The following is a 26,626-nucleotide window of genomic DNA, read 5'->3' on the forward strand; positions in this document are numbered from 1 at the left end:
TTATGAGACAGCACAGGGATTTCATTTTTTGTGCAATAGTCACACACCAACAGGGATGAATGTGTCGGTGCATTATCATGATGTAACAGCCATGAACTCTCACCACATTTCAGGCAGTTTCCTTCTCACCTTTTCTTGTATGTATTGCAATACATCCCAGTAGCACCATCGATTAACAGTTTGTCCCTTTGGCATAAATTCGTGATGAACTAATCCTTCAGAGTCGAAGAAAACTACCTGATGAGCTTTTTTTGCTCTTGGAGAACCTTTCATGACCCATTGTGAAGACTGAAGCTTGGTCTCAACACTATAACTTTAGACCCTTGTCACGTAACCAGTTATGATTCTCTTAAGGAACATCTTATTCTCATCTTCCCAAATTGTCAGGCAAAGACCTTTCTGGTCTTAACTCATGAGCCATGGGACAAACTTGGCAGCAACACAGTGCATTCAGAATGCTGTGTCAGAATTTCATGATTTGATCCAACTCAAATGTCACAATCTTCTGTAATCTGTCAGTCTGTTTCAACTGGCACACACAGTTTCATTGACGTTCCTGATGTGAGCATCGTCAGTAGCTGTCAATGGGAGTCGTGAACAAGGGTTATCTTTAACATCCATCCAGGAATTTTTAAACTGTGTGGATCATCCATAACAATGAGTACCATTTAAGCACTCCTCACTGTAGGCTTCCTGCATCATTTGGTGTCTCTCTGTAGGTGGTGTCGCTAGTTTCAAGCCAATTTTAATGCGACAAGTCCTCTAATTCTGTTATCTTGAAATTAGCAAATTGTGTGATCTAAGTTCTACTCAGTACAGCACTGAACAAGGTAACAGGAAACTTCCTGCAGTTACACATCAAACAGAGGGGTGTGTAGGGATGCCAACTGAATTTCGCTCACACACACACCATTGACACGAAATTACGAATGTTCCAGAATTTTTTGAACAGACCTCATACACACCACCATTAGGTTATTGCCAGCACTTATTCCTGTACCTGTGTGAACAAAGCATTTGGTCTTCATACTCATATTAGAATACTTTCAATAATATTTTATGGCTGTCAGCTATGTTGTTATTACATACTCTGACTTGTTTCTTTAGACTTGGCCTCAGCCGACTGAACCTATTATTGTTAAGTCAGTCTTCTTTTTTCTGGTGCCAAAAAGCAGATACCATTCATACTGTAAATTATTGTATGTGTGATCACAATGGACAATTTTGAATATAAATGTCAAATAGGTCACAGTTCTGATTTGCTACTTCAGATTAATATTTAAACTTGACTAAATTAGGAATGTTTGCCATTGGACTCAGCCGGGAGACTGGTTGGGAACACCTTATAACACTACCATTTACTACTACAATATCAATAAACCGATAACGTTATGCCTATGAAAGGAATTTAATTTGATACATTTCCATTACATACAGTCACAGTCAGACTTTTTTCATTATCCAGATGTTGTTTGATAGGAAGCAGTAGCCAGACTAGCAAAACTAGAACCAAGGTTCCAATGGTTATAAAGCAAAAATGACATAAAGGAAGCCACCAGCCTCATCAGGCAAATTGGCATAAAGTATTTATACTGTACATAAAAAAAAGAAATACTACTGTATAAGACTAGCACAATCTAGCATGCCTCGGAACACATTTGCAATGAGCAACATAGGCGGAACTTCAAAATACTCTGGCAATAAACAGTGTCTCACTAATACACTGAAGTGCCAAAGAAACTGGTTTAGGCACACATATTCAAATGAAGAGATAAACAGGCATTATATGGTGCTGTGTTGGCCAATGCCTAGATAAGACAAGTGTCTGATTGGTTACTGCTGATAGAATGGCAGGTTATCAAGATGCGAGTGAGTTTGAATGTGGTGTTCTAGTCAGCGTATGCAATGGGACACAGCATGTCCGAGGTAGCGATGAAGTGGGGATTTTCCCATATGACAATTTCATGAGTGTGCCATGAATATCAGGAATCCAGTAAAACATCAAATCTCTGACATCGCTGCGACTGGAGAAAGAGTGTGCAAGAATGGGACCAATGATGACTGAAGAGAATTCTTCAACATGACAGAAGTGCAACCCCTCTGCAAATTGCTGCAGATTTAAATGCTGGGTGATCAGAAAGGTTCAGTGAAACATTGATATGGGCTTTCGGAGCTGAAGGCCCACTCATGCACCCTTGATGACTGCATGACACAAACCTTTATGCCTTGCCTGGGCTCATCAACACAGACATTGGACTGTTGATGACTGGAAACATGTTGCTTGATTACAAGAGTCCCATTTCAAATTGTACAGAGTGGGTGGACATGCACGTGTATGGAGATAACCTCATGAATCCATGGACCCTGCATGTCAGCAGGAGACTGTTCAAGCTTATGGAGGTTCTATAATAGTGTGGGGCATGTGCAGTTGGAGTTACAATGGACACCTGATACATCTAGTTATGACTCTGACAGTTGACACATGTTTAAGCATCCTGTCTGATCATGTACATCCATTCATGTCCATTGTGCATTCCGATGGACTTGGGTAATTCAGCAGAGCAATGCCACACCCCACACATCCAGAATTGCTGCAGAGTGGCTACAGGAACACTCTTCAGAGTTTAAACACTTCTGATGGCCACCAGACTCTCCAGACATGAACATTATTCAGCATATCTGGGATACCTTGCAACGTGCTGTTCAGAAGAGATCTCAATCCCCTTGTGTGCTACAGGTTGATGGAAAGCCCTGCAGGATTCATGGTGTCATTTCTCTCCAGCACTACTTCAGACGTTAGCCATGCCATGTTGCGGCACTTCTGCATGCTCACAGGGCCCTACAGTGTTAGGCAGGTGTACCAGTTTCTTTGGCTCTTCAGTGTACATTACTTCTATATTAAGCACACAAAGGATAATGTTCATTACAGTGTTACTACATGGAGGAGGACCACTACTACTTTGGACAAGAGCTTCTAGCATAAAATACAGAGAAACACTGGCTTAGAATTCATCTATAGATGATTGTGTTAAATGGTCTGATTACTGTTCTCATTGGCAGGATTTACTACTTTGTATTAAGCATATATGAAACATGAGGTCCCTGAATCTGATGTAAACTGAAAAATTGCAGTCGGTTAAGCTTTAAAGAACACACAAGCTCTTAAACTGACTGCTGCAGTTAAGTACTTTTACTGAAATAATATCTGTAGTAGTGGCTCAATATGTTTTATGGCAACCCAGAAACTGCGCTATCAATTTACTGAAGACAGAACTAAACACTTCGAGCAAGACACAATACAGAAACAATTTTAAGCACAAGTACACAAATAAAAAATTTTTACTAACCAGTGAAGCAGGTACTCATTAAATTAGCCTTTAAACTGCAATTACAAATAAGAACTTAAAGTTACTGTTGCATTCATTGACTTCTAATGCTCATCATAAATTTTAGTGAAGTACTTAGTTCTCCTATTTGCTTCTACAGTTAAGTATTGGCTCAACACTTACAAAAATTTATGTGGAATATTTCAGAAACAAATTAACTAGACACGTAAAGAATTTAATACTCCAAAAAAGTTAATGAGTGCTATTAAAGCTATAAATACTTTGCAGTTCAAGAAAATAGGTATTAGGATTGATTCAGTGTTCTCAACACAAAGTTGAACTAAAAACAATTATTATTTATAAAACAGAGCAACTAATTGGCCCATAAAGGTGGGAACTTAATTATGGATCTTGCTGTATTAAAGCTCTGAAAATTATATTCTTGGCATTGGATTATTGCAATTCATAACTAAACAGTAAATTCTATGAATAATTTGCCGGTTACCTTCCACATCCAAGGCACTACCATTCAATCTTGCTGCTTACTAGCCTCATTCAGCATACAAGATGTGAACAGTTTGCATGCTAACCATGACTAACTATGGTACAGACTAATGGCATTTCTACATAGATCTGGTAATTGCATGCACAGATTAATTACAATGGGATAAACTGTCAAGAAATGAGAGTAAACATTTAGAGATGCTTAACCAACAAAAAAAGATACAGATGTAACAGTGAGCATAGGGATAAAAAGCATGTACATGATACAGGTATAGTCGATATTGTACAGGTGTTCCAGGCTCTCCATGTTAATTGCTTCTTTCATGTATAACTATTGTGACTAATATCTAGTAAAGCATCTGTCTCAATCAAAAACCCTCTACCCTCCATTATAGAGATAACTATTCCTTGATGCTCAATTCAAATCAAAAGTTCGCCATAACAAGTCATACATGTGTGTATGATGTAAACGTGACAGAAAAGGAGACTGTGCTAAAAGTTACCAGACAGTCATATATACAAAGATACATGTCTTAAATGACAAATTCATGTGATTCAAATCTCCAAAGTGCATAGAGGAAATGAAAATAAATTTAGATTGCTTACAGTACATGTACAGTTTGTTGATATTCTTCGTCTGGTAATGACTTGTTAATTCAAAAGTCACAGTCCCCATATGAGTTATTGGACACACCGAGGTCCATAGAAAAATAGCATAACAAGACACAGCTATACTATAGGTGCAGCCATGATAATTAAAATCTGTTGGGGGCTGAGAATAACCTGAGAGTCCTGAAAAGGAGCAGCAGCCTTTTCAGTATTTGCAGAGGCAATGATATCAATGATTGATTGATTGATCTGATTTTGGAACATTAGCAAATACAGAACTATGTTGGTACTATGGACAGCCGAAAGCTAAGGAAAACTGCCATTCTAATGTGTGGCTTAGTCATAATGGCATCTTCCTGAGCAAAATAGTCCAGGCAGGGACTATTTGGGAAATTGTCGTCAGGGACAACTAAAATGGTGCCATACAGGCTGGATTGTGGAATGTCCCACCTCTTAGTTGGTCTGGCAGCATAGAGAATTTAAAAAGGTAAGTGGATAGATTGAGATTACAGTGGCAGGAAGAAAACTGCTTCTGACAAGGTGAGCACAGGGTTATAAATACAAAATCAACTTGTGGTAAGGCAAGACGTTGCCTAATAATGAATAAGAAAATAGGAATTTGGGTAAGTTACTATGAAAAACATAGTGAGTGCATTAGCAAAGCCTATGGGATATGAAATTAACACTCACCAAAGCAGTAAAAGTTCCTCTGCCTCCTAGCTTCACAGATTAAGCGATGAAAAGAATGTATGATGAGAACACAAATGATACACGTAGTTAAAGATAAAAATTTAGTAGGAAAATGGAGGCAAGGTAAAATCATACAATACAATGGACTGGGCAACAGTAGTAGTTTAAGAATAATGAAAGTAGGTAGTATATGTTGAAGAGACTGCACAAACCAGAAGTTTGATTATGAAATAATAAGATTGATTTTGGAGCAAAAATTAAAAATGTAGCACAAATACAGATTGACAGTTCACAGAATTTTTTTTAGGTGACAGGTAAAAGTGAATATATACCAGGAGGATAGCATGACATGGTGCTGCCTTGTAATACTTATTCATTATGACTGGTTTCAGTCTTTGACTATCCACATGGCAAGCAAGATTACAATTGCATCATTACATGTCATAAATACCTTCCCATACAAAGAATAAATATAACATAATCAAAATGTGTAAAACAATGATGGTTAGTTTAAAGTACTACAGCAATGTTGATATAGACTGGGTCACATTGCTTCAGTACTGAAAACTTTTGATCATTGTTTTGCACATTTTGTACTATGTTAAAGTTATTCTTTATAGATGAAGACATGTATGATGTGATTTGATCCTAATCTCGCTAGCCATGAGAATGGTCAATGACTGAAACCATTTGTAATAAGCAAGTATTAAAAGACTGCACTGTGTCACTTTTTTTTTTCTTCAAGGAAGGAGGTTATAAATGGCAGATTAAAAATGAAGTTGCAGGAGGGGTAGAAAATTGAGGAGACTGGTTTTGGATAAATTGAAAAAACCAGATATTGCTGGGTTTCAGAGGGACCATTAAGCAATGTTATCACTGAAACAAGGAAATGGAATACAGAAAAATAACAGAATGTGATGAATAGGTAGCTTTGAGGGATGAAATAATGAAGGCAGCAAGAGATCAAATAGATAAAAAGCAAAGAGCCAGTAAAAATTATTCAATAATAAATGAGATATGGAATATAAATCACAGAAGGCAAAATATAAAAACACAGCAAATATGTTGTCTAAATAAGATCAACAGAAAGTGTGAAGTGGTGGTGCAGAATAATTAGAAGTGAGCAGCAAAGCTGTAGAAATGTGTACAACTAGGAAAGATTGATGCCACCTGTAGGTAAATTTGAGACATTGTAGTTATGCAGCCACTTCTCTTTTCTCCAAAGAGCTGTGCCGTCAATCCAATGATGGGCAAAGAAGGTAAGGCTGGAAGTGGGAATGAACACACAGAATCTTGCAGATGATGCAGACCTAAGTTGAACAAAGTCCCACAGGGCAAACAATATTTGCTTAGAATTATGAGGATCCTTGGAACAGCCAGCCATGACAGAACTACTCCACATAGTGCACAAGGTATGAGAGAAGCAAAATTCCCAGAAGCTGCATTCACACAAGCCATGCCACACTAAACCAGAGAAAAGATGCTTGGCACAGCACAGTGCATGCCAAACCATTCCCACTGTGCCATAATGAAAAAGTTCTGTACTATGTTGGGACATCAAAGGAAATGGTTCATTTGTCCACACACTATTTGGACAGCACTCCTCATTTTTCATTCTTATTGGTGTTGCCACACCAGAACATCGCTGCACACCTATGAACATGCTGCTCTATTCAGCACAGTTCTGCCCTGGTATATATAAACCAGAAAAATGCTGTGCACATATGAATACTGTGCTCTATTCTGCACAGTTCCATCATACACTCTGTAAGATGCCTGAAAGCATGGTTGCTCAAATATTATGCTGGGTTCTTGAATCTCGGGCCCTTTTGTCCCCCTATCAATGTGGCTTCTGGGTGGGATGATGCACAGCTGATGCTCTGCTTAAGTTGAAAACAGCAATCTGACAGGCTTCTTCTAAATTCCAATATCTGTTGCACTTATTCTTGACCTGCATAAAGTGTATGACACCATTTGGTGACTTCACATTTTACTCAATGACTGGTGCCTTTGAAGTCCCCTACCAATTATTACCTGTGAGTTTTTATCCCACCAGTTACTCTGGGTGACTTGCCACTTCACTCAGCTCCCCCCATGTCCAACAGAAAGGCATCCCACAGGGCTCTGAAATTAGTGTAACTCTTTTCCTCATTGCCATTAACAGGTCAGTACCCTCTGTTGGGCAGCTGGTAACCCTGAGTTGTATATTGACAATTTTTGCTTATGGGACAGCTCCCACTCAGTAGCCTCTGCTGAATACCAGCTCCAAGGTGCCATACAGGGGTCTCTGCATGAGCACTTTTCCACTCTTTTTATTCCTCTCCTACAAAACACAAGTCATGCATTTATGCCATTGTACCATATTGGCCCAGAACTCTACTTAGGTACCCAGCTCTTGGACATTGTAGTATAGTCCTGTTCTTGGGCCACCTGGCTGCCCCATATTCATCACCTGAAGACTAGCTGCACGAGGAAGCTTAATGCTCTCTGCTTTCTTGCCTCACATCTTTGGGTGCAGACCATGCTACTCTTACCCATATTTCCCAGGCTCTGATTTCATCCCACCTGGACTAGGATTCCCATTTTCATGGCTCAGTGGCTTGGTGGTTCCTTCAGTTTTAAAACTGTTAGACCCAGTCCACAATCATGACATGCGTACGGCCACCAGTGCCTTTTCGACTAGTCCTGTATACAGTCTCCTTGTGGAAGTGTGGATCTTACCTTTCCAGATTCGATGCAAACTTCTTGATTCTTTGTATCCCATTCTCTTTGCATACACGGGGTGTTGTCATCCTGAACCTGCTCTCAGGTGGGATTACCAGTTGGAATGCACTCCCTTCCCTCTGCCAAGATCTCCACCTCCCCTCCTCGTGCTCTTATAGTGTTACCTTGCACACTCCCTTGTGGATGGTACCCAGGTACAGACTAGAACTGATCTCTTTGAGGGTCCTAAGGCCTATCACCCCCATGACATTTTGGCATCTGATACAACCAGTTCTTAAATAGTTCCAGGGTGCTACTATCTTTCAGACTGACAGCTCTAAGACTGTGGATCAGATGAGATATGTATTTACATCTACTGTCTGTATGGAACCCCACTCACTGCCAGGAACATGTACTATGTTTATGGTAGAGCTGACAGCCACTGGCAGGATATCCATTTTATTAAACTGGCCTCCCTTGACCATGTTTTAACATGTACTGACTCAGTGAGCAGGCTTGAAGCTATTGACTGACTGCTGTTCTTGCCACCCATTGATCTCTGCTATTCCTTCTTACTGACCATCATCAAGCTGCCTGCTCAGTTGTATTTCTCTGGGTCCCTTGTCATGTAGGTATCCTGGGGAATACTGACCATTTGGTTAGAGGAGCATTTACTCACTGCCTGTTCACTTTGCTGACACACACGAGCATATCTGCAGTTGCACAAGAGACCTCTGCTCACTTGAAATGGAACATCTTCTTGTGGGCTAGTGCTCCAGCCAATAAACTCTACACAACAAGGAGACACACCGAGCGAGGTGGCACAGTGGTTAGCACACTGGACTCGCATTCGGGAGGACGATGGTTCAATCCCGCGTCCGGCTATCCTGATTTAGGTTTTCCGTGATTTCCCTAAATCGCTCCAGGTAAATGCCGGGATGGTTCCTTTGAAAGGGCACGGCCGACTCCCTTCCCCATCTTTCCCTAATTCGATGAGACCGATGACGTCGCTGTTTGGTCTCTTCCCCCAAACAACCCCAACCCAGCAAGGAGACTACTGCAGCATGGTGCTCTTCCTTCTGCTTCTGCCAGGAGGAATCCAGTCCTATATTGTCTCCATACATTGGTCATACCAGGCTAAGCAACAGTTCCTTTCATGCAATGAGCCATCCCCACATTTTGGTTGTGGAGCCCTACAGACAGTAGCTCATCAATGGTAGAATGCCCTCTCCTTTTGGTCCTTCAATTGATTATGGGCTTTCAGACTCATTGACTCTAATATTATAGTCCAATCCATGAACGATGGCAGTTCATGCACATTGAGACAGGTACAGGTATTTCATTGTTGAAGATTGCAAGAGACAGTTGCAGTTCGTGCATGAGTGTGCTTTCCGCTTGAAGAAAGCATTTGTCCTGAAAAGTAAGTCTCCCACTTGCTTATGCAGAATTTATCACTTACCACCTGAATTAGCAATGACAACTCGCAACAAATGTAATCAAAATCTACTAAACAACTCGCTAAGATTGTGGTTAATGCTCGCATTAGCTATGGCATTCACAGCAGAGTGCTCATAACACTACTGAATGCTAAATGGCTGTTGGAGAAAAGTAACACAAGTGTGCAGAACAAGCCTAAACTTGACAACCATCATTTGTAACACCAACTATAGCAGATGACCCATAGATGGTTTAACTGGTTCTGTATTTTCTCTGTGAAAGTGGTTTCTATTCTCAGTTAAGACTTCAGTCTCTCTCTGGAGCAAGTTGAGGGGACTGGGGATAGAGCACCTTCTTGCGAGACTAGTTTTCACCCCTCTTTCACTCTGTTTTAATCATTTTTTAAATTCAGTTTGCCTCCTTCCTACTGCACCCAGTTATTTTATTTTGGGAGCTGTACTTCATTGAATGGTGGGCACTACTGACTGTAATGGATCAGGGATAGGAAAGCTGCAGGCAGGAGATTTCCTCTTGCATGCAGAGCCCTGGGGACACCCCCATGCTGACTTCTGTCTCCTTCATCTTACTTTTATTATTGAGGTACATTTTGTTATGAATCTCTCAACTAGATCAAAAAATGTTCTCAGTGAACATCTCTACTTCCAAATGCACCACTCATGGAGTGAGGGACTGCTGATGACCTTGTTGTTTGGTCCCTTACTCCCCCTCACCCTCCCCTCCCCCCCCCCCCCCCCCCCCACCAACACTATTTTGTGGAGGTGTCAACAAGAAGTTCCAAAAAGGTCTGAAATGTGTAAAATTGGATAGAACTCACTAAGTGCTTTTGTCCTCAAATACTGGAAGTATGGAGTCAGAGTAATTTTTGTGCCATGACTTACACTGCCTCAAGACAGTTTTTAACTTAAATACTTAGATATTGTGTTAAAACTTCAACATAAGATTATACCTCTTTGTGCACACAATGGCATTTTAGACTTTTTAATTCAGTCACTAGTTACACGAAATATTCAAAATAAAATTTTTGTTCACCTTGGTTGCAGCATGGTGGCTAACTGAAACTGGCATCATGCACCATTTTGGCCTTTCAGTAATGTAGATGGATGGAGACTGTGAGAAGGCTTTTGGGTGAGGTGACACACTGTGTAATGTGTCTTACAGTGGTCTCTCTGCGATATTTTCAGAAATTTTATAAATTATATAACTCGGTACATATCTCGAAATATCTCTTCTTATCTTACCGATTCCTAAACTTTAATATACGATGATTGTCAATGCAAAGTAGTTTCAAGCCCTATTATTCCTTGGAGCATCCATTTACTCCATGGAATAGCTTCTCTGGTATCTATGTTTTCTCTTACGAAAAGAATGAAGAGTGCTTGCCGATTAGCCGTGAAAGGAGGAGGATGTATATGTATGTATTGTTGAGCTAGTCGCCATCTTGATGAGATTCTGTATGAGAAGGAATTTAATACATGAACTAAACTAAAGTAAGTGTGTTTGCGTATTTTTTAACTGATTATTATTGACAGTGTCTGCTTACTACGCAGTGTTGCACGGGATCAGTGGGGAACGTCTGATTTACACTGGACGAACCTGCCGTTTTGTATGCTCAAGATATCCAGTTACTTCAAATAAATAGGCTAACACAGTCTTACCAGCAGATCTCCGGTCTTACCAGCAGATCTCCGGTCTTCCCCATGTGATCACCGAAAGTTAATAATTATGACAAATGTTTTCAGGAGATCGACTGAAAATTTTTGTCGCACCGAGACTTCGAAATTGCTTCACTGCCTTATGGAATTTAAGTTAAGCTCAATTTAATCAGGATAGAACAGTATTGAACTGTGTGAATGTGATAAGCCTGGACGAACCTGCCGTTTTGTATGCTCAAGATATCCAGTTACTTCAAATAAATAGGCTAACACAGTCTTACCAGCAGATCTCCGGTCTTACCAGCAGATCTCCGGTCTTCCCCATGTGATCACCGAAAGTTAATAATTATGACAAATGTTTTCAGGAGATCGACTGAAAATTTTTGTCGCACCGAGACTTCGAAATTGCTTCACTGCCTTATGGAATTTAAGTTAAGCTCAATTTAATCAGGATAGAACAGTATTGAACTGTGTGAATGTGATAAGCCTGCATTGTGAATGAAAATTCCCTTAACATACGCATGTTTTTACTATCCTGATCAGTGAAGCTAATCAGGCCGGTGTGAGAGAGGTTTTCAAATTATTTGAATACCACAAAAAAAATTAAAATTAGACTAACTGAATCATAGAAATAGAAAGATATTAACAAATATTGGCTGATTTCAGGTCACTGCAAAAAAAGCTAGTAGAAAACACTTTGCTTACCCCATTCTTTTGTAGATATACTCATTAAACAGTTGACTGTTGCTGAAATGTCATATGGAACAGAGCTTGAAAGAATATTATTTACAGGTATGTTGGACACAATATCAGTTTGTTACTGTTTGAAGTTCAAGGTGATTGGAAAAGAGTAAATACTGATAAATACTGATAAATAGCATTAAATTCTTATTGATGATGTTACTCCCACCAACCACCTCAATTTTGAGGCAGTGCATATTCGTTCACATCCTTATAAAGTATCTTGTCTGACAAAGGTCTCCCTAGTTATGGATCGGCTGAAGTCAGCAGAGTTCGAACCTTGAGTATTTTGAAGGAGCCACTGTCAGATTTGGCAGTATGTGCTGTAATTAAATTCATTAGCATCCTTGTACTACATCATCAAAATGACATAGGACTAGCCAATAAACATTACAATTAAAATACATGTACATGAAAATTTATAATTGAATTTACTTGTCACTTAGACATTACAATTTTAATAGAACTATAAGAACATTAACATAAAAATATATAAGTAGGATAACAACGTACAAAAAAAAAGCTAGTGATTCTCACATCAAAGATTATTTCCATTCTTACATTAACACTGTTTCACACTTTCATAGAAACAGCAAGTATTTAAATGTGAGCAATTACACACATCTATTATGTCAGGGAAATATTAACTGTGCTTCTATTGTCAATGATTCATAAACTCTTCAGTACTGTAAAAACTATTGCTCAATAACACGTTTTTTTAATTTCCTTTTAAATATGTGCAGTTTTGGTATTATTTTTAGTTCTTTGGGGAGAGCACTGTAGAGGATTTTGTGTTGGTATAGTACACTTTTGTGATACATAGCTGTTTTATGAATTTCTCTGTGGAAATCATTCCTATTCCTTGTTTCGTAGTTGTGAAATTCTCTGTTTAATGTAGAAAATTCCTTGTGTTCTTTTAAGAAACATATGCTTTCATAGATGTATAAAGATGGTAGTGTCATAATTTTTAATTCTTTGAAAGCATGCCTACAAGATTCTCTATATCCTATACCTTTTATTATTCTGACTGCCTTCTTTTGTAGTCTAAATGAATGTTTTGTTAGACTGTTGTTCCCCCAAAACTGTACACCGTATCTTAATAACCTGTGCATGAATGAGAAATAAACACACAACACTGTTTTAATATTACATGAGCTTTTAAGCATTCTAAGTATATAACATGTTGTTGTTGTTGTCTTCAGTCCTGAGACTGGTTTGATGCAGCTCTCCATGCAAATCTATCCTGTGCAAGCTCCTTCATCTCCCAGTACCTACTGCAACCTACATCCTTCTGAATCTGCTTAGTGTATTCATCTCTTGGTCTCCCTCTACGATTTTTACCCTCCACGCTGCCCTCCAATACTAAATTTGTGATCCCTTGATGCCTCAGAACATGTCCTACCAACCGGCCCCTTCTTCTTGTCAAGTTGTGCCACAAACTCCTCTTCTCCCCAATTCTCTCCAATACCTCCTCATTAGTTATGTGATCTACCCATCTAATCTTCAACATTCTTCTGTAGCACCACATTTCAAAAGCTTCTATTCTCTTCTTGTCCAAACTATTTATCATCCATGTTTCACTTCCATACATGGCTACACTCCATACAAATACTTTCAGAAACGACTTCCTGACACTTAAATCTATACTCGATGTTAACAAATTTCTCTTCTTCAGAAACACTTTCCTTCCCATAGCCAGTCTACATTTTATATCCTCTCTACTTCGACCATCATCAGTTATTTTGCTCCCCAAATAGCAAAACTCCTTTACTAGTTTAAATGTCTCATTTCCTAATCTAATTCCCTCAGCATCACCCAACTTAATTCAACTACATTCCATTATCCTCGTTTTGCTTTTGTTGCTGTTCATCTTATATCCTCCTTTCAAGACACTGTCCATTCCGTTCAACTGCTCTTCCATGCGTACAACATGTTTGACTTAATTTTTTGTTCAGTGATATTACATGCTTTTCCCATCTTAAGTGTTCATCAAACCATACTTCCTAGAATTTAGTGTATGATGCTTGTTCAATCTTACACTTACCCAGTTCTATTGTAAGGTTAGTTTTTATTTTATTTGTAATATGTCTGAAGTTGATCCACGTTGTTTTTTTGGCATTCACAATGAGTCTGCTTTCATTAAACCATCTGTCTGCTTCGTCTGTTGCTAATGCGACTTTTTACTGTAAGTCAGCTTCACTATTTACTTTAACAAACAAACTTGTATCAGCAGCAAACAGTACTACCTCTGCTTCAGATAGTTGACTTGGTAGGTCATTGATAAATATTACAAACAGTAGTGGCCCTAATACAGATCGCTGGGGTACTCCGTACAAAACTCTCTTGAATCTTGATGAACATGTCCTATCTGCATGGCTTACCTCCACCTTCTGATACCTGTCAGGCACACATGATTCAAACCATTTGTGGGCAACTCCATGTATCCCATAGGCATATAACTTCGTAAGCAGAAACTTATGGTCGATGTCATCAAAGGCCTTTGATAAGTCTAAAAATAATCCACAATTTAATTCCTTTCTAATTATGGAATTTAGAACAAGTTGCAAAAAATTGAAGATAGCTGTTTCAGTTGATTTATTTTTATGGAAACCATTTTGCGCATTAACCAATATTCTGTTCTTAAAAAGAAATTTGTATAGTCTATGATACATTATCCTTTCTATTATTTTTGAGAAACCTGACAACATTGATAAAGGCCTGAAGTTACTAACATTATATTTATCACCATTCTTGTAAATTGGCTTTATAGTTGACATTTTAAGTTTTGATGGAAACACCCCTGTCTTAAAAGATTCATTTATAATTTCAGTGAGCTGTGAGACTACATTTCTTGCACTTTGCTTAATGACTGGCAGGAATCCCATCACACCCACATGACATTTTATTTTTTAACTTACTTATAGCATTTAGTACCTCTAATTCAGTTACTGAATAAAGGAACATTGTCATGTCATTCATGGGGATTTTTACCTTGCTATTGGAATTGCATTTAGTTTTAATTAAATTTATGGCTATATTTGTGAAATGTTCGTTAAATATGTTGGCAATCTGAAGTGGATCCTTAACAGTTTTACCCCCACTTTTAATGACAAAGCTTTTCTTTTGTGTCTACCTATATTTTTATTTATTACCTCCCAAGTTGACTTCATTTTGTTGTTACCTTTCTCAATACATGAATCATTATCAAGCTCCTTAGCGGCAATTATTACTTTCTTGTACAGGCTTCTATAACATTTCACATGTGCTTTCAGAGCTAAATTCTTCCTGGCTGATTTATTTAACTTTCTGAGAGTGTCTGATGACTTTCTAATCCCCTGTGTAACCCATGTTTTGGTTTTGTTTAGTTTTGACTCCTTTTATAGGAAAGGCAACATAGAAGCAGTGTTTGTAGCCTTCAAGGAATAAGTCAAACTTTGTGTTGACATCACCACTTGATTCACTACCGCCGTTGTTACTTTCCAGAACGTAATTAAAAATTCTTATGCTATCATCATTTATAAATCTCCTTTCTCTGTAATTGTTCTTGATAAAAGGGTCCTTGTAAGATGTGATATTTCAACTCAATTTGATACCCTTGTGATTCGAGAAACCAGTGTAAATTACTTCAGTGTTATATTCACACTTCTCCTTGTTTATAAATACTCGATCTATTACAGTTTGACATATTTCCGCATCTGGTAACTTCATTTACAGTTGTTGTCATATTATGACACAAAAACAGATTGCACAGTTGCTGTTGTTTACTACAATCATTCTCAAAGTTAACATTAAAATCACCAAGAACAATTAAATTATGTTTAAGTTCATTCAGTAGTCCCTGAAGGTTTTCCATAAAAATGCTTAAGTTGCCCAATGGTGATCGGTACACACACACACACACACACACAATAGTAATTTTTAATTTGGTTAGCTCACATATAATGTATTCAAAATCTTCTTCTATGCATTTTAGTTTACATTTAATTTCTTTTGATTCTACCCCTGTACTAACATAAATACATGTCCCACCCCCTTTATCGTTGATTCTACAAAATTTGCTAAACATTTCAAAATTTGGAATGATTATGCTAGACGCTTGCATTCTTTTACCCAGTGCTCACTTATGCATAGTATGTTAGTCTCTTAGATAGTCAGTCAATAGAACTTCTATTTGAGCCAGTTTACTTTCTAGTCCCTGCAAATTTTGGTTGTTGTTGTTGTTGTTGTGGGCTTCAGTCCTGAGACTGGTTTGATGCAGCTCTCCATGCTACTCTATCCTGCGCAAGTTTCTTCATCTCCCAGTACCTACTGCAGCCTACATCATTCTGAATCTGCTTAGTGTATTCATCTCTTGGTCTCCCTCTACGATTTTTACCCTCCAGGCTGCCCTCAAATACTAAATTTGTGATCCCTTGATGCCTCAGAACATGTCCTACCAACCGGTCCCTTCTTCTTGTCAAGTTGTGCCAACAAACTCCTCTTCTCCGCAATTCTATTCAATACCTCCTCATTAGTTATGTGATCTACCCATCCAATTTTCAGCATTCTTCTGTAGCACCACATCCCGAAAGCTTCTATTCTCTTCTTGTCTAAACTATTTATTGGCCACATTTCACTTCCATACATGGCTACACTCCATACAAATACTTTCAGAAACGACTTCCTGACACTTAAATCTGCACTCGATGTTAACAAATTTTTCTTCTTCAGAAACTCTTTCCTTGCCATTGCCAGTCTACATTTTATATCTTCTCTACTTCGACCATCATCAGTTATTTTGCTCCCCAAATAGCAAAACTCCTTTACTACTTCAAGTGTCTCATTTCCTAATCTAATTCCCTCAGCATCACCCGACTTAATTTGACTACATTCCATTATCCTTGTTTTGTTTTTGTTGATGTTCATCTTATAGCCTCCTTTCAAGACACTGTCCATTTAACTGCTCTTCCATGTCCTTTGCTGTGTGACAGAATTACAATGTCATCAGCTAACCTCATAGTTTTTATTTCTTCTCCATGGATTTTAATTCCTACCTCAAACCTTTCTTTTGTTTCCTTTATTGCTTGCTCAATATACAGATTGAATAACATCGGGGATAGGCTACAACCCTGTCTCACTCCCTTCCCAACCACTGCTTCCCTTTCATACCCCTCGACTCTGACTGCCATCTGGTTTCTGTACAAATTGTAAATAGCCTTTCGCTCCCTGTATTTTACCCCTACCACCTTTAGAATTTGAAAGAGAGTAATCCAGTCAGTATTGTCAAAAGCTTTCTCTAAGTCTACAAATGCTAGAAACGTAGGTTTGCCTTTCCTTAATCTTTCTTCTAAGATAAGTCGTAAGGTCAGTATTGCCACACGTGTTCCAACATTTCTATGGAATCCAAACTGATCTTCCCCGAGGTCGGCTTCTATCAGATTTTCCATTCGTCTGTAAAGAATTCGCGTTAGTATTTTGCAGCTGTGACTTATTAAACTGATAGTTCGGTAATTTTCACATCTGTCAATACCTGCTTTCTTTGGGATTGGAATAATTATATTCTTCTTGAAGTCTGAGGGTATTTCACCTGTCTCATACATCTTGCTCACCTGATGATGGTAGAGTTTTGTCAGAACTTGCTCTCCCAAGGCTGTAAGTAGTTCTAATGGAATGTTGTCTACTCTGGTGGCCTTGTTTAGACTCAGGTCTTTCAGTGCTCTGTCAAACTCTTCACGCAGTATCGTATCTCCCATTTCATCTTCATCTACATCCTCTTCCATTTCCATAATATTGTCGTCAAGTACATCGCCCTTGTATAGACCCTCTATATACTCGTTCCACCTTTCTGCTTTCCCTTCATTGATTAGAACTGGGTTTCCAATTGAGCTCTTGATATTCATACAAGTGGCTCTCTTTTTTTCCAAAGGTCTCTTTAATTTTCCTGTAGGCAGTATCTATCTTACCCCCTAGTGAGTTAAGCCTCTACATCCTTACATTTGTCCTCTAGCCGTCCCTGCTTAGCCATTTTGCACTTCCTGTCAATCTCATTTTTGAGACGTTTGTATTTCTATTAGCCTGCTTCATTTACTGCATTTTTATATTTTCTCCTTTCATCAGTTAAATTTAATATTTCTTCTGTTACCCAAGGGTTTCTACTAGCCCTTGTCTTTTTGCCTATTTGAAACTGCTGCCTTTACTATTTCATTCCTCAAAGTTACCCATTCTTCTTCTACTGTATTTCTTTCCCCATTCCTGTAAGTTGTTCCCTTATGCTCTCCCTGAAACGCTGTACAACCTCTGGTTTTTTCAGTTTATCCAGGTTCTATCTCCTTAAATTCCCACCTTTTTACAGTTTCTTCAGTTTTAATCTACAGTTCATAACCAATAGATTGTGATCAGAGTCCACATCTGCCCCTGGAAATGTCTTACAATTTAAAACCTGGTTCCTAAATCTCTGTCTTACCATTATATAATCTTTCTGATACCTTCTAGTATCTCCAGGGTTCTTCCATGTATAAAACCTTCTTTTATGTTTCTTGAACCAAGTGTTAGCTATGATTAAGTTACGCTCTGTGCAAAATTCCACCAGACGGCTTCCTCTTTCATTTCCTAGCCCCAATCCATATTCACCTACTATGTTTACTTCTCTTCCTTTTCCTACACTTGAATTCCAGTCACCCATGACTATTCAATTTTCATCTCCCTTCACTATTTGAATAATTTCTTTTATCACCTCATACATTTCTTCAATTTCTTCATCATCTGCAGAGCTAGTTGGCATATAAACTTGTACTACTGTAGTAGGCATGGGCTTCGTGTCTATCTTGGCCACAATAATGCGTTCACTATGCTGTTTGTAGTAGCTTACCTGTACTCCTATTTTTTTGATTCATTATTAAACATACTCCTGCATTACCCCTATTTGATTTTGTATTTATAACACTGTTTTCACCTGACCAGAAGTCTTGTTCCTCCTGCCACTGAACTTCACTAATTCCCACTGTATCTAACTTTAACATATCCATTTCCCTTTTTAAATTTTCTAACCTACCTGCTCGATTAAGGGATCTGACATTCGACATTCCGATCCGTAGAATGCCAGTTTTCTTTCTCCTGGTAACAACGTCCTCCTGAGTAGTCCCCGCTCGGAGATCTGAATGGGGGACTATTATACCTCCAGAATTTTTTACCCAAGAGGACGCCATCGTCATTTAATCATACAGTAAAGCTGCATGCCCTCGGGAGAAATTACAGCTGTAGTTTCCCCTTGATATTAGCCGTTCGCAGTACCAGCACAGCAAGGCCATTTTGGTTAATGTTACAAGGCCAGATCAGTCAATCATCCAGACTGTTGCCCCTGCAACTACTGAAAAGGCTGCTGCCCCTCTTCAGGATCCACATGTTTGTCTGGCCTCTCAACAGATACCCCTCCATTGTGGTTACACCTACGGTATGGCTATCTGTATCGTTGAGGCACGCAAGCCTCCCCACCAATGCCAAGGTCCGTGGTTCGTGGGGGAAGCACATTTTGGTATACAACTGTTAAAGTTTTATGTAGTAGATTTGCTGCAGTATTTATCTTTGTACTTTCTTGTTTCTGACACTGTAAATATTCTGCCTTTTCTTCTTCTTAGAATTGCGAAGATCCCATAAAAAAATAGTCACTATGCACAGCAGCTTTTCTTATCTTGAGGCTCTTACTTTGAGATGTCAGCAGAGCAGCTGATGAGTTTCTGGATCTAGTAGAATGGTTCTTTGCTGTTGGTGTGGTTGCAGTCCTAGTTACAAGTGAGCATGAGGCATTAAGTGTGTCGAATGTGCTGACAGCTTCATCCTTGGAGGTTTCAGGTGCACACAAGTTTACACTAGGTTTGTAGGCTTTCTCATCTAAAGAAATTGTTTCCTCTTCAACTTTGCTGGATGTTCCTGACATTTCTACTGGTACCCCATATTCTACCACTCCTTCAGATACTGGTACCGGTATGTTAGGTATCTCTCTCATCTTAGACGTTTCCTTGCAAATTTCCATTTGCTCAGTTACTGCTATGGTGAGGATACCAGGTAGTTTGTGTTGATCATTGAGATCTTTTATTGTTTTCATAATTTGAGCACAGACATACAGTTGTCCTGCTCTATTTAGGAGATCTCCACTGTTTATGAAATGTTGTTTTCTGAAATCTAGCTGGGCAAATGTTGAATTTGGGTAGCACTTTGTTATTTTGTGAAGCAGTCTGTTAGTTTTTTGATTTCTTCATTAACACGAGATTTCTTAAAAAAAAATCGTATGGAATGCTGGTTACCATCACATGTACATTTTTGAGCTTTTCGAGCGTCTCTTAGCGCTCGTCTTACTGATAATACATCATTGCAGCAGACGTCTACTCCACCCCTTAGGATTAGAACACAAACATTTTTCTTTATCTTGATACTCAGATTTTAGCAGTTATTGATGATCTTTCAGTGGAGCATCAGGTTTTATTACGCCAGTAACACTGCCTCCTGAGTTATATAGGGTTTCTGCCAGTCTTTTTCAGAGACTGTCGGTAAGTATATATACAGTAAAAGCATTATTTTTTGTGCTCAAGTCTTCCGAAGTTTTGCAGTCTACTATACAATCTTCTTTCTTTTCACAGTCTCTATGTACTATATTATTAACAGATTTTAACGATTTGAGCACATTATGGGCTGAGTTGTTAAGTTTTTGCTCGAGGTTTTTGTTAACAGTTGCTTGTATGTTAGGTGTAATGAACTTTTCGGAGGCTTGTTTACTTTCAATTCTCACGACGCTTAGTTCTTCCACTCTCTCACCACAAGATTTTATTTAGTCACATATTTCCAGAGCATTGTAGCTGTTTTGTACAGCAATCTTTTTAGTTGCTTTTAGTTTTTTTCTTTTAATTTACGCTCGTTTTAGGAAGATTAGATGTGCTGTAGATTTAGGAGTTTGAGTTAAGTGATGATACTCCATTCAATTCACATTCACAAAGCTTTGCTTTTAGGACATTTATTGTTTTTCTAGCACTTTGCAATTCATACAACACACTTTGTAACACATTAATTTCATGTCCGGTAGCGAAAGCGACTAACATAGCATTAAATCCGTTACAGCTTCCGTGATCACATTCACATGAAAACACAGTTTTTGCATTAATGTATCTCACACATGCAGAATGTATCCATAATTGTGATTCTAAGCAAAGTCTGAAACCATTTTGCACATTTGAATTACAGATTACACACGATTACTTTATAATTCAAGTTTTCTTGAGAGAAACTGTAACACACTGCTGTTACTGATGCCATATTGAATGAAATGTATGTACAGTAGCTGTTACAATGTAGTCGTCGTGCTGTGATGTGCCAAAGCAGTAGGCACATATGTAACATATATTGTTCTCATAGGCAGTTCCACTATCTCTGCTTAAATGAGTAGAGCTTGTTCCTCAGATCCCCACATTCTAGAGAGATCCACAAGTTTCTATAAGCTAACTTTGGTGCAACTGACAGCCTTTACACTTGATGAGAATTTGAATTTTGTGAAATATTTTTTGACAGCATTGTGCTACAGTAGTTGCTACACCCACCACTTAGAAAACCAACCATGCAAACTAACTAATGGGTGGTTAGTCTCCTCTAATTGTGATGGTATGTGTCAGTGGGTAACATCTGTATGAGTGAAGTAATTGTTTTCTGCGAAGTTTTTGTTCCCTCATTGGTGAGTTTGATGGCAAACAGAGAAATGTAATTGTAGGTTTATGACCATAGTCAATACCAAGCCTTGTCTGACCAACCTCATGTACCCTAAATTTACATTTTCATGGAGTTTTCTTCTCTATTGTGAAAAAATACACCATTTATATTTCCCAATAGTCTATACTCGATATGTGTATTTCAATACACAGAAATGCATACTGCCACCAACTCTGGTTTTTAGTCAGCTTCCTCCACTGCTTCTTAAGGCTGCTTTAAACTCTGGGACATTGTTGTGAATGCTTCAGCAAAAATGATCACTGGATTTTAACTGTTGCATTTGTGAGCACCATTTCTTAGCATTGTTGACTAGTACTACAGCCACCATTATCTCAATTGGGTGGACACTTCAAGAATACCTAAGCTGAAACATACCATGTGTGCAATCAAGTCAGCCACCTGAGTATCAATTGCTGATATGTAGCACTTTCTTGGCCTATTTGGAGGTCCTGAAATTCCCAGCTCATTTGCACTAGTCCAGGAAGTTACAGCCTAGTTGTCACAGAATGATTTGAGTCTGACTTGAGTTGATTGCTTGAAAAACTGAAGCCCAGCAGTTCTCAACAACATACTTCAGACTGTGAGCTTAATTGAAAATCTGTGAGTAAGGGCATTCTCCTCAAAAAATGGTTCAAATAGCTCTAAGCACTATGGGACATCTGAACTCATCAGTCCCCTAGACTTAGAACTACTTCAACCTAACTAACCTAAGGATATCACACACACCCATGCCCAAGGCAGGATTCGAACCTGCAACCGTAGCAGCAGCGTGGTTCCGGACGGAAGCACCTAGAACCGCTTGGCCACAGTGGCCAGCGACATTCTCTTCAACCCTGTCTGAAAACAGTTGCAATGATCAAAGTTATGTTGTCAAGCCCCACACACACAAATGCTTTGGCTGTTCCAATGTGCACAACAATCTACAGTTGGTTCCACCATGTATCCTCAATGGTTGCCAGAACAGCCTATTCCCCATATATTTGAGGTACTGTTGATCAACAGGCCCCTACCCAAATACTTACCTCCCCATAACACACAACACAACACTACTATCCCTCTTTGTATGCATTAAATATCCCAGTTAATACAATTTGATATAGATACCACATATTTCAGTGGCATTTTGGGATGGATCACACATTAACTGTTCACTCATTTGTAAGCTGGCTAAATCTTTCCAGTGTCATACCAGTTGTGACTAACATCTGCTACCTCATTTATCAGTGACAGTGTCTATGTGGTCATGGCTTTTCATGGTCCTACGAACTGTTACTCTAGTATTTAAACTAGGATTATGTTCCACAGTTGTTACAACTGTGCACATTGTCTATATTCAAAACATGCATGTGGAGAGTTTGCATAAATTTGATGCCATTAATAACCTGTAAGTATGTCGTCAGTCTGCAGGGTGTTAAAGACATTATGGGAAACATATCGTCTCTGTAAATATCAGACATCCTACACATTAAATTGGTTTGGTAACTCCTCAAAAAGTAATTAAACCACATTCAGGACCCAGAATTTCAAGAAAATGTGGTCATTTCTTGAAAATCTTTCTTATAGTTACTCCCTTCATGTCCACATGCAGGTACTAGTCGATAGATATAAACATGTAGTAGTCCAATAATGTAGTAAAAACAGCACAACATTTTACTCTCAGTGACACAAGTATTCTGATGTAAAAGTGATTTTGGGTGCGATATGTAAAAACAACATAGTAAACAATACCGGAAGTTGTATGAATCTTTTCGTGAATGATACTGATGTATGGAGAGAAGTAGCAATGCTAGAGAATTGTAGCGAAATACAGGAAGACATGCAGAGGATACGCACTTCATGCAGGGAGTGGTGGTTGACCCTCAACATAAACCAATGCGGCATGTTGTGCATACATACACAGAAAGACACTTTCTGGTATGACTACAGAGCAATAGCTTACAAAACCCTTATTCAATCAGTACATGAATATTGCTTGTCAATATGAGTCTGTACCAGATAGGATTCATAGAAGAAATAGGGAAGATCCAAAAAAGACCAGTTTCATCTAGTAAGGGTGAAAGTGTGCATCAGAGATTGTCAAGCAACTCCAGAGGCAGGTGCTAAAATAGAAGCATTGATAATCATGTGTAGTTTACTTTTGAAGTTCAGGAAGCAGTCAACAAATATATTGCTTTCTATGTATATCTTAAGGAGAGATTCTGAAGACAAAATCAGAGAGATTAAGGCCCACAGGGAGACCTACTAACAGATGTTCGTCCCATGAGCCATACATGACAGGCACAGGAAAGGAGGGAGTGACAGTGGCACATAGTGCTCCACACACTGAAAAATGACTTTCAGAGTATAGGTGTAGATGTAGAAATCATCCCCACATAAGGTTTCCACATCTGATATTCTGTAACAGTAATAGACACTGAGAAGGTATACTGTCACTCAAGGCATTCCAGCAATGTGTAGTGTACATGCTATACACCTCTCTTTGTACCAAATTTTTAAAGGTCAAGGTATTTCTGTTCAGCTCTCTTTCAAAATTATCTTTCCTGCTTTTGTAATGTACTGGATTGTGTTTACCTACAGTGAGACTGAAGATCTACCAGCCATGCTCAGTTCTGAGACATCTTCAGATGAAGCAAAAAACTTCCCACCCGGATCACAGCAGTATCCAACATCTTATCCAGAGGTACTGGAACAGGATCAAATGGGTGCACCATTGCAGTCGCCAGTTGGGCCAACTGCAGAGGACACATCAGTATTTCGTGAGAGATCTAAATCTTATGGAAGTCTGTAAGTAAAAACTGACTTCAAATGTCTCAAACTAAAGCTGAGTTGTGAAAGTGAGAAGCCTATGGAAAAGACCAGATTGGAATATCAACATGGGCATAAGAGGAGAGGAGCAGAGAAAGGGAAAAAACCAGTGGCAGTGTGGGATACAATGAGGGTGAGGGTGAGGAGACATGAACTGGGAGAAGGTATGACAGAAGGGATGGAAATTGTTGGGTGGAGGGTGTGGGGACAGTAAGTTAATGTAGGTTGAGGCTGGGATGATTTTGGAAGTGGAGAACTACCATCTACCCAGTTCAGAAAAGCTTGTGGTGGAGGCGATAGTCTGTATGGCCTTGGTTGTGAAGCAGCCATTGAAGTGAAGTGAAGCGTGTTGTGTTCAGCTATATATTGCACCATGAGATGGTCCACTTCGCCCTTGGCCACAGTTTGGCTGTGGCCATTCATCCTGGTGAACAACTGGTTGGTAGTCACAAAAATATAAAAAGCTGTGCAATGATTGCAACAGAACTGTTATGACATGTTCGTTTTCAAAGGTGCCTCAATCTTTGATAGGTGTAGGATAAGTGTGTAACAGCACTGGAATGAGGTGTTCTGGGTGGGTTGACTGTGCAAGTCTTGACCAGGGATACAATCCCAGTGCCAAGGGATTGGGATTGAGAGTTCCATAAGACTGGACTAGAACGTTTGGAGGTTGGGTGGGTGACGAAATACCACTTTAGGATGGGTGGGAATGATATAGGGTAGGATGGCTCGTATTTCAGGGCATGATGATCACAACCTTGATGAAGTATGTGGTTCAGCTGTTCCAATCCACTCCTAAAGTGGTGTTCCCTCAACTATTCAAGCTCAACATCATTCTATTCCATCCTTAAGAGACTGCTAATCCCAACCTCTCACTACAAGGATCATATCCCTGTGCAAGAACCAGATGCAAGCCCTGCCAATACACCCATCCAGCTCTTCCTATTAGTCCTGTTGCGGAATTATACCACTGCATCAGGGGGTAATGTACCTGTAAAGCGGTCATGTCATATATTCCAGCTCTGCTGCAATAATTGCACAGCCTTTTATATTGGTGTGACTGCCAAACGGCTATCCACTGGGATGAATGGCCATCACTATACTGTGGCAGAGGGCAAACTTGACCATCCTGTTCAACAATATGAGATTGAACATAACACGCTTGATTTCAATGGCTGCTTCAAAACCTTGGCCATTCAGGTCCTCACCTCGATCACCAGCTTTCCTGAACTGTGCAGTTTGTAGTTCTCAGAGTCTGACATCATCCCAGCTTCAACCTACTGTCCCCAAGCCCTCCACCCGGAAGGTTCTGCCCCCTCTGTCATATCACCTCCTCCCAATTAATGTCCCCTCAACCACACTGTGTACCACTGTCTGCCAATGCACCCACCAGTCTTTCCCCTTCTCTGCTCCACTCCTTTCCAACTCACTGTTTGCACCATCCCTCCCCACAGCCCCCTGACACTGTTCGTGGTAGTGTTGTCCTGCCACCTAGTCCCTGCCACCTGGTTGCAAATCAGCATGTCATCTTTACAGTGAGTAGCAATCTATCACTTTCATAATATTGTTGAAACCTACATAAAGTTTGATTTGATCTGCTACAAGGGTTCAGGTAGCACAATTGATTGTATTTGTTCAATAAGAGACAGAATAGTCAAAAGATCAGAAATGAGCCCTGTATACTCACTTTAAACTCCCCAGTAAGTCCTGTGGCCTCCTCTGCAAACTCACTCTCTGCTTTTCACAGTAGATTTGACTCGTGAGTATCTACCACGTGTACTTGACTCACTCAGGAAGGAGAGTGAATACGCCAGATAGTGAGTATAACTGCAGACTCGCAGCATTCCCACTAGTTACACAATCATTTTGAAATAAATTTCCACTGTTAAACTGGAAAGTAATGTTAATTTATTTCACAATCATTATTTCATCTTTATAGGCATTCTCTAGTGCAAGCTGAAATGTCACAAAATGTTTGACCTACCTAAATGACAGAAGTGATTTGAATACCAATATAACAATGATCGCTCAACTGTGATTATTATTCTTTTGATACATACATTTATTTAGGTAAAACTTTTGAAGACTGCTGTAGATTTATTTTAATATTTAATATATATTCAGAGAATGCCTAACAATTATATTGACATGTTTATAGGTATTACTGATCTGTAAAGACAGTAACAGAAAGCATGACATGAGGGTGAACTGCAATCTCTAAATGGTGATTAATTATTAAAATAAATTACAGAAATGAATGATAAACAACACAACTGACAGCAAGCCCAAAAAAGACAAGTTGCCATCACAAAATAAATACATAAATAACACACTCTTTTGTGGCACAAGTATAATAGTGATGTTGCTCTGTGCCCAGTTTTCATTTGATGCAGCACATATATTTTCTCC

At 39.1% G+C, this 26,626-nt stretch overlaps 1 protein-coding gene across 1 annotated transcript in view; it reads left to right on the plus strand.

Moving 5' to 3' along the window:
- LOC124620264 (hornerin-like) overlaps positions 1–26,626 on the plus strand; it is a 163,724-nt gene that overhangs the window by 108,041 nt on the left and 29,057 nt on the right. The window contains exon 5 of the mRNA XM_047146931.1: positions 23,990–24,196. Coding sequence (XP_047002887.1) covers positions 23,990–24,196 — 207 coding nt within the window. The remainder of the gene's footprint in view (positions 1–23,989; positions 24,197–26,626) is intronic.

This window comes from Schistocerca americana, chromosome 6 (genome assembly GCF_021461395.2).
Source record: "Schistocerca americana isolate TAMUIC-IGC-003095 chromosome 6, iqSchAmer2.1, whole genome shotgun sequence".
Lineage (NCBI taxonomy): Eukaryota > Metazoa > Arthropoda > Insecta > Orthoptera > Acrididae > Schistocerca > Schistocerca americana.